Below are 17,157 nucleotides of genomic sequence, written 5' to 3'. Positions count from 1 at the left end.
ATTTCTTTTTAGGAGCACATTTACAAACTGATGAAAAGTGATTCATACCCACGTTTTATAAGATCCAGTGCCTATCAGGAACTTCTACAGGCAAAGAAAAAGGTATTGGTTCTTTGTGAACTTTTATGACTTAGTTCTCAGTTATAGTTATTTGGAGTAGTTATCTCTGCTGGGATGACAGTATTGGACAAATGGTAAGTGGATATACTCCAAGACCCTTCCCCAAACCCCTGCCTTTTATCAGGGTCATTTAAGTTGTATGTGTTTCTGCCTGTTGATTGCTTATTTTCTTTATTGCGTGTTTGTCCTGGCAGATGTCCATGCTTTACAAAGTTTTTAAGATGCTGTTCTCATGTTTCATGTTAGTCTTCTGTATGCCAGTTTAAGGAAATAAGAAATTACAATAAAGAAAAGAACAATGCCATCAGATCAAAAACTCAGGGAGGATTTTCCTCATCCTGTAAACTGGAATGTATGTATATGCCTCATAACTCTTTTTTTTTTTCCTATGATAGTTGCTAAAATGCAGCAACTATCAGCAAACTAAATGTTTGCTTCCAAATATTTTCATTTGGCATTTATCCTGAGTCACTTAGTATCCCTGCGATGAGGCTTCATACCTAAGAGCTCCTAGCATATTTTTGAAGAACTTCAGTAGGCTACATTGTTCAATTAATGTTTATAATCAAAGTCTCACTGTTAGTAACACCTTATTAATCAGCTTAACAGAAAATGGAAAATCTGGATGTAAACATCAACATCATTCATTATTTTGTAATATTAAAATAGTCCATAGCTTCTTGAAATTCTGAGATGAAATGATAATTTTGTATAATTCATGATCATCACTTAAGCTAATGATATTTTTCAAAGTCCATTGACTTTGCAGCCAGACAGTTGCACTGACCAGTACAGCAACCACCAGCATATGCAATGGTTTAAATTTAAATTAGTTAAGATTACATAAAATTCTAACTGAATTTCTCCTACTCAGTGGCCACAGCTAAAGACTTTTGAAAGTATAGAATGAAATTTCCATGCTTTCAGAAAGTTCTGTTGGACAGCAGTGGTCTACAGAATTAATGATATCAACAGAAATTTAGTACCAGTAGAAAATTATGAGGACATTCTGAACATAAGCCACTAGATTTTCAATAATGTAGGCTTTGAAAATGTCAGCATAAAACCTAAACATATCTACTTTATTTCAGTGTCATTTGATTTTGCTTGAAATCACATCATTTTGTTTGCACAAGAAGAGTTTTGGTGTTAATAAGTATAAGCGTTAATGCAAACAGAGCCCACGCCCTGTGACAAGAGGCCTTCGGTGGCAGCTCTCCTGTTTTCCTGATCCCTGTGATTTAGAACATGAATTTGGTGTTGAGTCATTTCATCACCCTGTCTTTTTCTGCCATTTTTTTTTCCTCTGGCTTTTGCCTTCCTTCCTTTCTTCCTTCCTTCTCTCTCTCTTTTTCTCTCTGTTTGTTATTTTTCTTTGCCCCGCCCAACCCCACACATATAAGTCGGGATATTCAATGGACCGCAGAACATGTTTTGAAAACTTTGCACAGAATGTGGTAAGTTTTCATTTTTAAAGAATTGCAAATCATGAAGTCCAATTGGGAAATGTTCCCAGTTTCAAGCCCCATCTTCCATCTTGCATCCTTTGATGTAAGAGCAAAAGTATTTATTGTCTTTATTCAAGTTCAGAACTTCCTACTTACTTTTCTGTCCCAGCACTTCCTAGAGTAGATAAAGATATCATATGTGAAAATCTGTATGTATCAAACTAAGACTTGGAAAGTAGTGTGTACTATGATACATAAAATGAAGAAATAACTATTTATATTTTAATTTTTATTCTATATATCTCTGTCTTTGTTAACAATAGTGCATGTATTTCTGTACTCTTTCCCTTAGCTCTTCCTAAGGCTTAAAAGATTAAGAACTACGAGGGTTCTGTGTCTCTTACTTTTGCAAAGAGAAAATGACTTCTTTAACAGTGTAAAGCCAGAGCCAGACTCAGTATGAATGGGGGTTGGTGACAATATATGCCCACCAAAGACCCACTAGCATGCCTTTCTCATTCGTTATTTTTCAGCAAAGTATTGAAAACTGTTGCATCAATCATCCAGGAAACCAGTTGTTTTCCTACCAGTGTTTTCTTAGTATCTTGCCATGTGTTTTAGTGATATATTTGTTTGTGAGATTCTTTTTTTTTTTTTTTTTTTGGTATTGTGCCAGTGCCTTTGGAACTTTCTGACATTGTATAAGCTCAAACTAAAGCCTTCAACACATTTATTTTTATAGGGCAGAAACATCCCTATTTTCCCATGCCATAAAAACTGTACACCAACACTGAGGGCCAGCACTAACCTGTTATGAAAAGAGGTAGAAAAATCTTGGTTTATACTCCAGTTTGTCTGCATTGTCTGTTGAGTTGTGTGGTCAGCTCCATGCTGCTGCTGCTGTGGGTGTGTGTTGTGGCTTTTGCTGTGATGGCCAGTTAAGTGGAGTTATGTGTGTTGAAATGTAAGCTAATTGGATTCAGCAAAAATACGGTTTTTGTTTTTAGTCTCCTTCAAGGCTCCTTGTGGTGGGGAGTGTTAATCAGTTCTTTTTATGAATTCTCAATTAAAAGACTTTAAAAAGCAGTATATACTTTGAACATTCATTGTGATTGCACAAATTAAAGGACTGGAAAATGAAGGACTCCAAGAATTAATCACACTATTAACTTCCCAAAATTTTGGCTGGATCTTTTGGAATCTCTGACCTTTAACAAAAATTTTTCTTAAGCATGCCTCATAAGTCACCATGGGAAGATAAAGACAATGCTAAAGAAATGCCTCAAGATTTTGCTAGAGAAAGTCACCATAGGGTGTTGCACAGTGCTCTGTGTATTGTTTAAGAATTGTTTCAAATTCATTCTTTTCTAACATAGTGCTGACAGAATATTGTTCTTGAGATTGGATTGGAAATTTCTGTGATATAATTAAAAACATATAATGTAACTTAAGGAAGATGGAAAGGGAAAGCAAAATGACTGTCTTTCCTCCAACACCATCCCCACATCTGACCAACTTCCTCAAATCTTAAAGTAGCACCACATTGTCATTCATTGCAAACCTTAAGAAAAGATCAATAGGAAATAAGAGGAGTGAGGAAGTAATCCTATGCACCTTCAATCGAAATTTATACCCCAAGTGCCATCTATACTCCAGACATTGTGCTATATCTTAAAAACAAGACCTTAGTTGCTATGGTATATAATGATATAAACAAAATATTGTGATGTACAGGAGAAAGATAAACTATTTTTATTTATTAGGGTAAATAAGTAGAGTCCATGAATAATATGAGAATTTCCAGAAGTTACATTTAACTGGGTAAATAGGATTTCATTAGGACAAGAAAGGCAACCATCTTTTTAAAGAGAATGGTACAAAAGGCTGAGATTACTGAAGAAAGATAAGTTGAGTAATATTCATACCAGAACACGTATATACACACAACATACTGATAAATTTCAGATAACCTTCACACACAGTTATTTAAGGTTAATCCTTTTCCATCCAGGAAAATGAAAAGTAATATCTTATTGATTATTTTGTTTTGATAGTACTCTAAAGAAATGGAGTAAAAAATTAGAAAGGCTTTCTAATCTCCTCAGTAGATTACAAATTACTACATTTATTTGATTAGTCATGAGAAGTGAATTTCTATCCTGAAAATTATTTTTATACAAAAATTAAAAATATTAAACTGCATACCCATTAAATCTTTTGATGGTTAATTTCTATTTAAAGTTCCCTTTACCTTTCTATTTTCATTTATTATTTTATTTCCTCTGGGTTCAGTGTTCCTCAATATTATGATTCCTTTTAGAGTCAGCAGTTGTGATAGGCATCCAAAGTAGTTACATAATAAATTTTATGGGATGCCTTTATAGGTTCAATAAAATGATTTTAACACAAGATAATGAATGAGTGGTTTTATTATAACTAAATAGAAATAATGGAGGAAAGATAGAGTTTAAATAAACATTTTAAAGGAGTCCTATGTAGAAGTTGCTCTGATAAATATAAGGAAGCTACAAGATGAAATGTTTAAGAAATGAACTTGGGGAAATACTTTTACACAATATGCAGACTCTGAAAGGGCCTGGGGAAAGTGAGATAATGATAGTAACTCGCGTTCATTGAGTACCTGCCGTGTGCCAGGCTCTTCACTAGGTACTTTATATTATCTAATTTAATTTAATCTGAACCTGCTAGTTAGGTAATATAATACTCATTATTTTACCCATTTTATAGGTGAGAGAAAGTCAGGACTAGAAGGAAATTTTTCTGACTTTAAATTCATTACTTTATAGAGTACTCATTTTCTTCCTATTATACCCAGCACTGGAAACCTGAAATGTTAGTATTTAGGCTTGAAACTCAGTCTCATACTTTCTTGCCATATGAATTTTTAGAAGTCAGTTAAACTGCTGCACTTCAGTTTCTTCATCTACAGTTTCTTTAGCCAGAAATAGCCGTAAATAGTACTTGTATAAATAAATAGATTTAAGACACTCTTTAAGCATGCTTTTGAAACATGCTTTATTTGCTTAAATTGCATCAGAAATATCTTCTAGGTCATTTCATATTCTACACAATTCTGTTTATTGGCTGCACAAAATTCCTCTGAATGGATATACCTATAATTTATTTTTCTATTCCTCTATTGATGGACATTTATGTTATTCTTTCTTTCTTTATTCATTACCAGTATAGCTCAAAGTGTCATAGGCATTCATCAAGTTAAATATTGATTTTTTCTTATAAAAAATTGAATTGCTCCGTTAAATGGAATACAAAATTACAAAAGAAGAGATGTCTATTTATTTTTCTCTCTCTTATCATTATGTTTGCCCTAATGCAAGAAATACATACACTAGAAGAGAAAATAACTTGTAGAAGGCAGAAATCATAGTTTGTATTCTTGATTTCCAAAGCACTTGTATTACACATTAATAGCAGGCTTCCTTGTCAATTAGTCTTCAATCTGTGAAGAATTACAGTGTTTCCGGGCAGTTTTACGCTGTTTTAAGATGCTATCTAAAACTCTGTGAATTATTTCTAGTCCCTGGTCAAAACATTTTATCTTGGTTTTATTAAACATGAAATCTGGCATGAAATTTCCTTTCCAGATGCTAACAATCACCATTATTGTACACTGAGCCCACCCTTCCCACCCGTGAATAATATAGATTCCAGGTTTTGGAAATACAACCTCAGACCAGTTATGGAGCAAACCTGAGAGAGGGCAGTGCTGCATCAAATCTATTCATGCAGACTCACAACACTTGAGAAGTAACCGAACCAGGATAGATTAGAAATATCAAATGCCCAATGGTAAAGAAGAAACATATAACTTGCACGGTTCAGCCTAAAAACTGCATCAGATTGCAGTCAGAGCAGCCAGGTTATTTGGGGCTTAAAATGTTTTTTAAATCTAGAATTTTTTTTTTTTCTTGTGAGCTAAGATTATATCTCCTCCATCTTCTCTTTTGCTGCTAGACTTTTGGTTTATTGTTTGTTTATCAATTTTCATGTTAGGTCAGTTCTTTATTCTTCTTTCCATTAAATTTTATCTTGTGAGTTATCATGGTAGGTAATTTTTTGGAGTATCTCTTTGTTATCCTGTCTTTTAACCAAGATTAGCAAATTGGCATCATTCATGCATTCATTTTAGTAGAATTATATCAATTTAGTCAAGCAGATTGCTGATTAAAATGTCATAAGAACAGAAATGAAGAGAGATCCACTACTCCAAAAATTAGCACACCTTGAAGGTAGGTGTTTATTTAGTTACGAACTTCCTCTTTTTCTGTCTTATCCACGGAAATACCATGAAAGACTGGTAAATCCCTTACTTGTTTAAAGCAACTTCCGGTCCTCAAGTCCAGTGAACTCTTTTTAAAAACAAGTAAATGAGCATGTACTTGACAAAGATCTAATGTGATTTATATGGGGAGTTCTTTGCAAAAAAAATAATCAGAAGAGCAATATGCCATTAGAAAAATAAGCAAAGGTCTTGATCGGTTTTAACAAAGGAAATACAAATAGTCAATAAATATATAAGAAAACAAAAAGAAAACCTATATTAATAACCAAATTTAATTCAAAAGGCAACAAAATAACATTTTCCTCCAATAGATTAGTTAAAATAATAATACCTAGGATAAGAAAATTAGTGAACTCACATATTGTTCACACTTACTAGGGATATGAATTGCTAATCATTTTCTTGCAGATAACTTTATACAATGTGTCAAAAGCTTCAAAAATATTCTCTCACATTCAATTAGTATTTCAGCTTCTAACAATTTAATTCTAACAAAACCCAGATGTTTATACACAAACAAAAATATTCATTGCATCATATAACTGCCAAAAATAAGACACAATCTGAATATACAATTGTGAATTTCTTAAATGCATTAAGGTAAATCAACCTGATGCAGTTATTAAAGAATAGATTTTAGAGCATTGGCTTTCATCTTTTTTTATCACGACCCATTACTATGACATAGTAATGCAATATATATATGTTTGTGAGTGTGTGTGTATGTATATATAAACTGTACTTATGCATGTTTATATGTGTATAGGACTAAAATAACCTTTCAGAAATAACACATTCCCTTATTATATGCAACTTACCCTAATATGTTTTTATTTATTCTATGTTATGGGATTTTTTTCTAAATGTTGGTAGCATCTTTCTAAATTGATTTCCTTTCCCACTAATGTGATGAATTTGAACAAAATATATGTTACATGGGTAATTGATCAAAATATGATCATTTTTAATTAGCACATTACTCATAATAAGCTTTAGTACTATGCATAGTATAATTTTAGTTTTTTAAAAAAAATAAAAATATTTTTGTATAAAAAGTAGAAGGATATATTAACATGTAAATAATTGTACTTTGAGTAATGTTTATTTCTTCTTTATATTTTTCTATGTTTTCCTCATTTTCTCTAATGGATATACGCTATTTTTATTTCAGGAAGCTATTCTTAACTAAGGAGATGAAAGTATTTGGCTTTACTTTTTCTATCTCAAACCACACAAGAAGCTACAAATAAGAACTGGTATATAAATATGTTCACAAACCATCTCTTTTAAGTACATAACAGAATTTCTTCCTGTGTTCAACATTAAATATACCAGCCTCCAAACTAGCTATAGAATCCCCTTCCTTTCTTTCTCCCTCCCTCCCTTCCTTCTTTTCTTTTTCTTTCTTAATTCTCAATAATTGAGTTTTCTTTAATTTTTGAGGAACTCACACTTTTCAGTTTTGCTGAAATTATCCACTGTGTTTTGGTAAACTTACCTGAAAATTATCCTAGGGGACTTGGTTTCAGTTGAAGCAGGGTGTTTCCAAATGATTCATGGGGTCGCAAAGAGTTGGACACTACTGAGCTACTGAACTGAACTGAACTCAGCTTACCTAGTTCAATTCCCTCAACATATCCCCACTTAGTTTCGCTGATAGCAACAACCAGGGCAATATAAAAGTTAAAAGACCCAAATTCTATCAGTTAATTACTTAATAGTTAGAGTGTATCCAACATGCTCCCATTTCTCATCCTACCATGCCTCTCCTCCCCTAAAAGTTACTTGTACCAATACATTTGAATCTCATTACCCTGGTTTCTAGAAGCTTATTCCTAAACTATGACTTCCAGTCAAGGAACTCAACTCATACAAAGAAACAAGTACATTTTTGGAAACTTCTATAATATTAAGCTTGTTTAACAGCTATCAATTGCTTTATCAAGCCAGATGACTTAGAGGATTGTACAAAACAGCATTTTTAAAAATGCACTTGCCATTGTTGTTTAGTCGCTAAGTCATGTCCAACTCTTTGTGACCCCATGAACTGTAGTCCACCAGGCTCCTCTGTCTATGGGATTTCCCAGGCAAGAATACTGGAGTGGGTTGCCATGCCCTCCTCAAGGGGATCTTCCCAACCCAGAGGAAACAAAGTACTGACAAAAAATCAAGAGAGGTAAATTGCAGAACTTAAGGGGCAATTAGAGGACTTCAGCAAAAACATGAGTAAGAAGTTTATCTGAAGAGTGAGTAGAACCCAAGCTCAGAGAGTAGCAGATGCAAAGACCAGCCAGGGAAGCCAGGTTCAGAAGGATTTTGAAACCCAGGCAAAGACGTTTATATTTTTAAAATGAAACAGGTGCAATTTTCATATGAGAATAAACAAGCAAACGTATCCTTTAGTTCAGCCTGTCATGAGCATGTACGTTTCTTATCTCTAGTCCAACAGCGGCTCATTACCAGCAAACACTCAGCCCTTTTTATTACGCAGCTGTGGAGCTCAGCACAGGTCCAGTAACTGGGTCACATATACCAGTAGAAAGTCAATGACATGATTTGCCCTCTCCTGGTCCCAGAGCCTCTGGAGCTGACAAGGCATTCTAGAAGGTATTTCTAAGTCTACAGCAACACATGGGAAAGACTAGGAGGTAGTGATATGAAACAAACAAGTAGGAATAAGAGTTAAGATGTTAATATTTTTTTAATCCAAAAGATCCTGGTAATTTCCTACTCTTTAAGCTCTTTCATGGTTATCTTCTAAAAATCCATCCCTTCAGTTAGTGTTGGTTTGTTTTGTGTCCTGTAGACTGGTAAAGACTGAATACATTGTTTTTATGTTTTATGACAGTAATAAAGCAAGTAGATGGTCACCCAAGTGAATATGGCTTCTCCCCTACTTCCTTCATGGATTAGTGTCTGCAGGAAAGGCGTGTGGACATTTGCTTCCATCTCCCAAATGCTGAGGGCTCTCATACGGAGCTAAGAGCCTGATCTTTATTTCCATTTCTAGGGATTCACAGCTCTTTGTCAACTTTCTGTTATTACTTTAAGACCAAGAAAAAATTTTAAATCGTGAAATTCATAATGTTTGATACTCAACTTGAGAAAACTAAGAATGAGCACATAGGTCGTTTTATTGGGGGGAGTTTTATTTTCCTAATTATAACAAAATCTCCATGCAACATTTTAAAAGGAAGGAATTAGTTTAGTGGAGATGAAATTTTATTGTTAGACACTAGAAAAACTGCTTTGTTTATGTGATAGCTATATTGTGGATTATCCAGAGAATCTGTCTTCACTTAGATGCCAGTTAAAGTCAGGTTAATTTTGTCCTGAAATTGATCATGTGCTAGCATATTGTCCATTAACTAGATATTATAAAATCTCACAGGATGCTGAATTTTTGTTTTGAGTTTCTGTTTTTGTCTTTCTCTATAGATTTCCATTTCCAATATAATCTGTTTCCTTTCTTTTAACTTTTATTTTACATTGGAGTATAGCATAGTTGATTAACTGTGTTATTTTTAGGTACACAGCAAAGTAATTCAGTTATACATAAACATTACATGTATCCATCCTTTTCCAAATTCATTTCCTTTAGAATCTATTAAGAATGGGTATAAACGACATAGCACAAATGTAGTCATTGGGTTGAAAATAGTTATTATTCATACAGAATTCAATTGTAAGCAACTTGATAAAAACAAACAAACAAAAAACATACTATTGGTTAAGGAATTTTAGCCCTTTTAGTTTCCAGAATTAAGATTTTTAGAACTTAACTAAGAATTTGTCCCAGATTCTTTAACTTAGAAAAATTAGCAAAAATTAGATAACTTCAGGATTGTCTTTTAAGATGATTTAATACAGCCTCCAAGGATCCACACTGAAAAGGATTATTACAAAACATCTGGTGTACAAGTGTATTCTTTCTTACCTGCAAAAGAAGAATTAGTGTTCTTTTTAAGATTTTTCCAATAAAGTGAGAAACTGATATTTCTTTGCACACTAGAGAGTACACAAAATACCTTTGCATGGCATTTTTCTTTCCAGTACGTGAACAAGGCGAGATTTGCACAGGGCTTACAGACACATCCACGTGATCTAGGTCTTTAAATCTAGATAACTCACTTGGGTGTCCATGCTATTTACTTTGACCCTTGGGTGAGGCACATAGGTTTTTTTTTTTGTTTGTTTGTTTGTTTTACTATTAGATATACCTAAATTTGCCTTTTAACTGTCTCAATACACAAAACAAATACCCTTATTATGTATTTGGTGAGTCCACATCTTACAAGAGTTTCTTGTGTGGGTTTGTTAACGTATATACATATGTTCTCCCATTTCTGTTCATCTGCTTTCTTACTGTCACAAACCCCAGATTTACTATAGGCCTGTATTTCTCCATGGGCTTCCATGAGTGAGTATTTTTAAATTATTTCCTGCTATAACAGCTTACCAAGCTAAATCTGTATCTCCCCGCCCTTTTAAAAATGAAGCCAATACCAGGACAATACTAATAACTTCATAGATATTTGAGGGGAAATCTAGGTAGAGAACCATATTACCATTTATTACATTTACAAATATGACATCGTTTCCACTGATCAAAATGAAAAATGACTCTGAGTTGCAAATGGCTTCCTATTTCAACCTAACTATGTTATTCATCCTCCCAATAGTTTGAACTAAATTATATTAATCTGTAGTTTTAATATAAATAGTTTTATGTTAGTATCTTCCTCTTCCTCCTCAACTGTATATGAATTCATTCTTATACTTCAACCAGTATAGGTTTTCCCTACCCCACAAATGGCATTAGAAACAGCAAGCACTTTTTAAAAATGCATTAGTATCAGAATGAATATATATATATGCACACATTAGTAGCATAAGAGAAAAAAGTAATAGATATATAAAATAATGTAATTTTCAAGTATAGAAAAGTAGTTTTTTTATTCAAACATTATTTGATTAAGGTACTGGAGTGTAAAAGTAGTATAATTTTAGCTTCCAAATTCATGAAAAATTTTGTGTTCTTTTCAGAGTCAGAAAAGTGACTTTGGGTCTCAGTATCCTGATGAGAAAGAATGCAACAGTAGTAATAATACTAATAATAGTAATAATATAATAAGGTAATGACTAACAAACTGAGTACACAGAATGTTCTGAAATCATTTTAAGTAATTTATTATTTTTCATGAAAAGCTTTTAAAATAGGTACTTTACTTATTCCCGTTTTGTGAATGAGGAGGAAACAAGCACAGAAGTGACAAGAAGAAGCAAAGCATAGTTTGCCTAGAAAGTCAATGTAAAATAGGGTGTCCTGTGAGAAATCTGCATTTTCTTTCAGTATTTTTCTTCCCATAAAGTGATTAGAGCGTAGCTAAGTGGGAAAGTCCTTTGCTCAACTGACTCTTCTACAATCAGAAATCAAAACTTGCTAAAAGCTACGTTATGAACTCCTTTTCCCCAATTGGAAGAGAATGGTGCTTCATTTTTGTTACTGCTATTCAAGTATACAAAAAGACCTTATCAGTTACTGTACAGTATGTAAAGAAACATTGATTCTGGGATTATTAATCATTTTTTAAATATATCATTCTTTTCCCAAAATATAGTCATGAATGCTGATTTCTCTCCCCAAACCATACCATTCATTTATCAAACTCTGAGCCATGTTAAATAGTAAATCAGGACTATTGCTATGACTAACATTACTAAAATATATTTCTCAAAAAATCTTTTGATTTTCCCTTATTATTTTATCCTCTAAGAAGTAAAAATTCCTCCTATTTTTTATACTAAACACATACAGTGAGGGATAAAACAGAAATAACCAAATTGACAATCTGTTATTCTGATCAGAAATTTAAAATTTCATACCTTTCTCTAGAGTATTTGCAATTTACAGGGACAATTTTGACTATCAAGATGTTCAAAAAAATGAACATGTATAATAGTTTTAACACAATAAGTGGGATCAGAATTTATGGGGTTTTTCTGAGATTGAGGTTAGAGGAAATCAAATGGAAAAGGAAGACACAGTTTGAAGTACAAAGCAAATAGACTTTTCTCAACTTTTAGGCACCGATTGTTTGTTTTCCCATTACCATATAGGATAGGGAATAGATTCAATCATGAGTTTCCAGCAGTCTCACCCTCAAAAATCATTTTGTTTAATTAAATCATACCCTGTGCACATCTAGATATTTATAAATGTAACACTAATCTTAGCAGTTGGACAAGAATGCATCACATTGCTGACTTTCAGAGCAACTTCCTAAAGTTTGCTGTAACATGTTATGGCCAGTTGCAAACCTAGGTGTTGCATCATTGCTAAGCCTCAGTGGAACATTTTGGACATGTTTTATGATTTGCTGATTTGTGCTGTGAACCCATCAGTCTGTTTGCAGGGGGAGGAAGTGGGTGGAGGGGTGGGAGGATGGAAGAAGGGAGGATCATTTTGTTTGATGTGTTGGTGGAGGAAGGGAGGGAACTTGGTCATGAAATTTGAACTAAGATGCCTCTAAAGGGTTCCACTTTGACCCTTGTACAGTATCAGCTGCAATAAACAGATGTTACTCATAAGCAGGTTTTCAGTGATCATATTGTTTTCTCTTTTTTCCCTTGTTTATATTTTTTCTCAGGGGAAATCTCTCACGTCAAAGAGGTTAACAAGCCTCGTTCAGTCTTATTAAAAGGATCATCTTGTAGCATGAAAGCGAACTGGAGTCACTGCATATACTTTGTAGTTCATTGTTGTTACCTGGAGCAGAGGACATTAGACCAAGATGTTGCATGAGCAAAGGACCTGAATTGTTCTTTCTTTGTGTACATTAAGGCACTGCCATCTCCAAGGGACTCTACCATCTTGACGCCTCCATTTCAGAATGTCTGCTAACTTCTTCCTTGTACTAAGCTGGATCTGTGTCTTTTCCTTTTTAACAGTTCAAGTGAAGTAAACCTTTTGTTTTCCCCCTTTCTCTCTCTCTTAAACCTTCTTCTAGACACACAGGTCACTAAAAATTCAGTCACAAACTGGAAGAATTGTAAAAGGAAAAAAGCATATATCAAGAAGTATACATACAGCTTCACATTTATTAAATAATAAATTAGCAGAGAAAGTTTCATTTCACCAATGTATCACAGTCAGAAACAAACTTACGTCTTTGTCTCTTGTCTGTACATTCTTGGTTAATGTTTCTTGCATTTATTTTTATACCATATTTAAATAAGAGACACCTTTTACTCCAGATGTATCAAAGTTGATCCCTTCTCTGTAAATTTGTGTATGTTTATATTGTTGTTTTATCTTTCATTAAAAGATGCGTAATCTCGTTGCTTTTGTAACTTTTGACTTCTGTGCTAATTGAAAATGAAAATACTGGGAAGACATTGACAAATGTAGTCGCAATGTAAGCTCTCACCCTAGGAAGTTTATTTCAGGATTTCAAGACAAGCTTGGATGGTGGAGCAGCGAGGAGCAGATTCAGAGTGATTCATCTGGGAGCTTACCCCAGGTCAGGAAGATGGGTTTGCTCCCAAGGAAAACAACACAACACAATGACCTTCCACATTTTCCGAGTTATTTATGAGGCCTTTCTAATTATGAATATGAGTCTCTATGTTTTACCAATGCATATTCTATTAGAATTACATTTTAGTGTGACTTCTCAACTCAGGAACTGATTCTTTAAAGTATAATCTTAAAAATGCCTTAGGTCAGTGGCTCTTAACTCTGGTGGTTGCAAATTCCTTTGAGAGCATGATGGTAATTACTAATATTTAGTGAGTGCTAAGTATCTACCACTGTATTATGGGCTTCACATACCCACAAAATTTTCCCATTTAATTCTCACAGCAGGCCTATAAGATTATTTCTGCAATTTTGAGAACACAGAGCAGAGAAAAGTTGCGTCATTTGTTCAAACAGCCAAGTCGTATGTTGTGATACAAATCCAGGCAGTCTGACTCAGAGGCTACATACTACACTGATCCACTATATCACACAAATTCTTCTGGTAAAAGTTTTACATGAAAATCCATACACTGTCTCACATAGGGAACATTTGCACTGAATTTTCAGACATTCACAAAATGCCCTCTGAAATTCATCCAAGGACCTCAGGTAAGAAACCTGACTGCTTTTAAGGGATGGATCAGTGACCCAGAAGGTCACCCAGCCAAGAGATAGGCCTAATTTGTTTGTTTTTGCATCTACCACAAGACTGCAGACTCTGGCTATTAAAAAAAAAAAAAAGAAAGAGATCATGTTATTAGTGGCTATTAATTACTGTGAGTAAACTTAAATTCTGAAAAAGTTTACCAACACTGGTGCAAAATCAGTAGTGGAGTTTGTTAGCTCCTTTATAAACTGCCACAAAATGGAAAAGATTTATAGATAGGTTGTAATCAGGACACTGTGAATAATTTAAGAAAGATTTGATTATATGCTCCTATGGCTTTTTAAAAACAGTATATAAAATGCAAATCTAAGTTGATAGTTGTTCTTTCTTAAAAACACTTATGTCAGAGCAGCTTTTGGCACTGAAGCTAAATTGAAACCCTATCTAAAGAAAACATTGCTTGAAAGAAAGCAATACCCCTTTTATAATAATCTGATGCATAAACAGTATGCCTTGCACAAATATGATCGGTCATTTTGGAGACTATTTTTAAAAAATCATTCTTACTATTCCAATCATGGAATTATACAGAAATGAAATACATATGAATGACAGTAGAGGACAAAGAAGTGAAACCCTCAAGCAAGTATCCCCAAATCAGGAGCTCCCAGTGAAAATGTGAGTTAGTTTATAGGTGCAAGTACTTAAAAGTGAAACTAATGACTCATTTTAATATGGTTTAGACAAGACTCAAGATACAAAACAGTGGTATTTCAGGATAAACACTTAGAAAAGTTTTAGAATTCTTTTCACCTAAATGAAATAAGCATGGGGAAACAGTAACAAATTTTATTTTCTTGGGCTCCAAAATCACTGAAGACAGTGACTGCAACCACAAATTAAAAGACGCTTGCTCCTTGGAAGAAAAGCTATGACAAACCTAGACAGTGTATTAAAAAGCAGAGAAATCATTTTGCCAGCAAAGCTTTGTATAGTCAAAACTATGGTTTTTCCAGTAGTTGTATGAATGTGAGAGTTGGACCATAAGGAAGGCTGAGAGCCGAAGAATTGATGCTTTTGAACTGTGGTGCTGGAGAAGATTTCAGAGTCCCTCCTTTGGTTGGCAAGGAAATCAAACCAGTCAATCCTGAAGGAAATCAACCCTGAATGTTCATTAGAAGGACTGATGCTGAAGCTGAAGCTCCAATATTTTGACCACCTGCTGCAAAGAGCTGACTCATTTGAAAAAACCCTGATGCTGGGAAAGATTGAAGGCAAGAGGAGAAGGGGACGACAGAGGATGAGATAGTTGGATGGCATCACCAACTCAGTGGACATGAGTTTGAGCAAACTCTGGGAAATAATGAAGGCAGGGAAGCCTGGCGTGCTGCAGTTCATGGGGTCACAAAGAGTTGGATATAACTTAGCAACTGAACAGGAACAACTGTCTCCCTCCCCAGTTTGATCTATAATGCATAGGATAAAAATCTTTCAAGTTTCTAATGAACAAAATATTTTTAAAAGTCTTTTCTACCTTAAAACAATTTAAAAAGTTATTCACCAAAGCAGTGACCCAGTGATATATTACACCACAAGAGTAATATATTCTCTAAATTGCACTGACTGCTTCTTCCCCTTGTGATGTATGTTACAGTAACAGTTTGGTGAGTCTCCAAAGGAATTCCTGCTTGAACCAGTGTAGTAGAAAGTGGTCAGCAATCTTAATTAAGCCATCTCCTGTCAGATGCCAGGAAAATAGATGAAGGCAGAAACTCTCCCTCTTCATTATGATAAGTACATGAGATGATCTTGCTACTTAGGAGTAATAGTTCTCACTTCTCTTTGTAGATTTGTGATTTTTTTAAATTAATTTTCATCTATGAGGAAAGGCGACTTTTTGCTACTAGCATGAATTTAGTCCAGTTATATGCACTAATTGTCTCCACACATAGGATTTTTGTGTTCTTAGAAATATACTTAAAAGAGCACATTGAAATATTCAACAGTTTTACTACTCCCCATGACTATCTCTGCATATTATAATACCTTGTAAAATATCAACATGATATAACCGAAATTCCAATCCATCTTCTAAGACATTTTAGAAAATAAAAGATAGTGAAGAATTTTATGAATGTAAAGAATGAAGAGAGAAAACTAAACTCATGTAACACACAGTGGTACCTCATATATTTTGTCATGCAACCATGTATTTGCATCTTTTGATTGAGAATTTTGTACCACAAATTTATCTTTAAAAAGATACCAAATGATGTATCAAGCCAAAATATTGTTATTTTAGAAGTACATTAAAACAGAAACTGTTGTATATGCCCTTGAATGCCTATGGCAGTTTCCTTGGAGTTGAAATAAAATGCATTTATAACAATTTAACTTAACTTCAAAAAGGTCATTAGTTGCTGGGAAGACATGAATACTTGACTAATCAATTGATCAATAAATCTTGGTGCTTTTATTAGGTTATAGGACCTTAATCATTTAACACTTGTTTGGAAATCAACTAAATTGGAGTGTGTTTGACATCCTTTTAAAGGTTAATGACATCTAACTCCAGTATTGGTTGAACTGATGAAGAGTGTGTCTAAATCATCGAGCAAAGTATTTGGTATGCATTTGGTAGTCAAGAAACAATATCTAACTTACTCTCTTCCCTTTCTTTTCCTCCAAAAGGTCATCTTTGTAAAACAATAAAAGATGCATCCAAACACCTTTCCTAGCTGGGGTGGAATCAGGAGTGAAGTTCAGGAACAAAGTGAAAGTCACTCAGTCATGTCCGACTCTTTGCGACCCCATGGGCTATACAGTCCAGGGAATTCTCGAGGTGAGAGTACTGGAGTGGGTAACCTTTCCCTTCTCCAGGGGATCTTCCCAACCCAGGGATCGAACCAGGGTCTCTTGCATTGCAGGTGGATTCTTTACCAACTGAGCTGTCAGAGAAGCCCCCAGGGGACAAAACAAAGTGCCAAATCAGGATATCAGAGACCAAGGGGAAGGTGTGGAAAACAGTCAGGTGTGATGTTGGTTGAGAACCAACCAGATAAAGTCAATAAAGAATCAGGACCAAATGAGTGACCAAAAAGTGAAATTGATAAAGGAAATTAAGTCTTGAGCAAAT

At 34.2% G+C, this 17,157-nt stretch overlaps 1 protein-coding gene across 2 annotated transcripts in view; it reads left to right on the top strand.

The window, feature by feature from the left end:
* The window catches only part of RGS7 (regulator of G protein signaling 7), a 484,813-nt gene extending 468,316 nt beyond the window's left edge, over window positions 1–16,497 (top strand). The window contains exons 16-18 of one of the 2 annotated variants that reach the window (XM_040263568.1): window positions 13–102; window positions 2,311–2,391; window positions 12,543–16,497. In XM_040263568.1, the coding sequence (XP_040119502.1) occupies window positions 13–102; window positions 2,311–2,385 (165 nt within the window). In that variant the 3' untranslated portion in view covers window positions 2,386–2,391; window positions 12,543–16,497. The remainder of the gene's footprint in view (window positions 1–12; window positions 103–2,310; window positions 2,392–12,542) is intronic. The other variant, XM_040263569.1, reaches the window with a different exon arrangement.
* Window positions 16,498–17,157: the final 660 nt, after the last annotated feature.

This window comes from Oryx dammah, unplaced genomic scaffold (genome assembly GCF_014754425.2).
Source record: "Oryx dammah isolate SB20612 unplaced genomic scaffold, SCBI_Odam_1.1 HiC_scaffold_21, whole genome shotgun sequence".
Classification (NCBI taxonomy): Eukaryota; Metazoa; Chordata; class Mammalia; order Artiodactyla; family Bovidae; genus Oryx; species Oryx dammah.
This window is presented reverse-complemented; position numbering and strand designations above follow the sequence as displayed.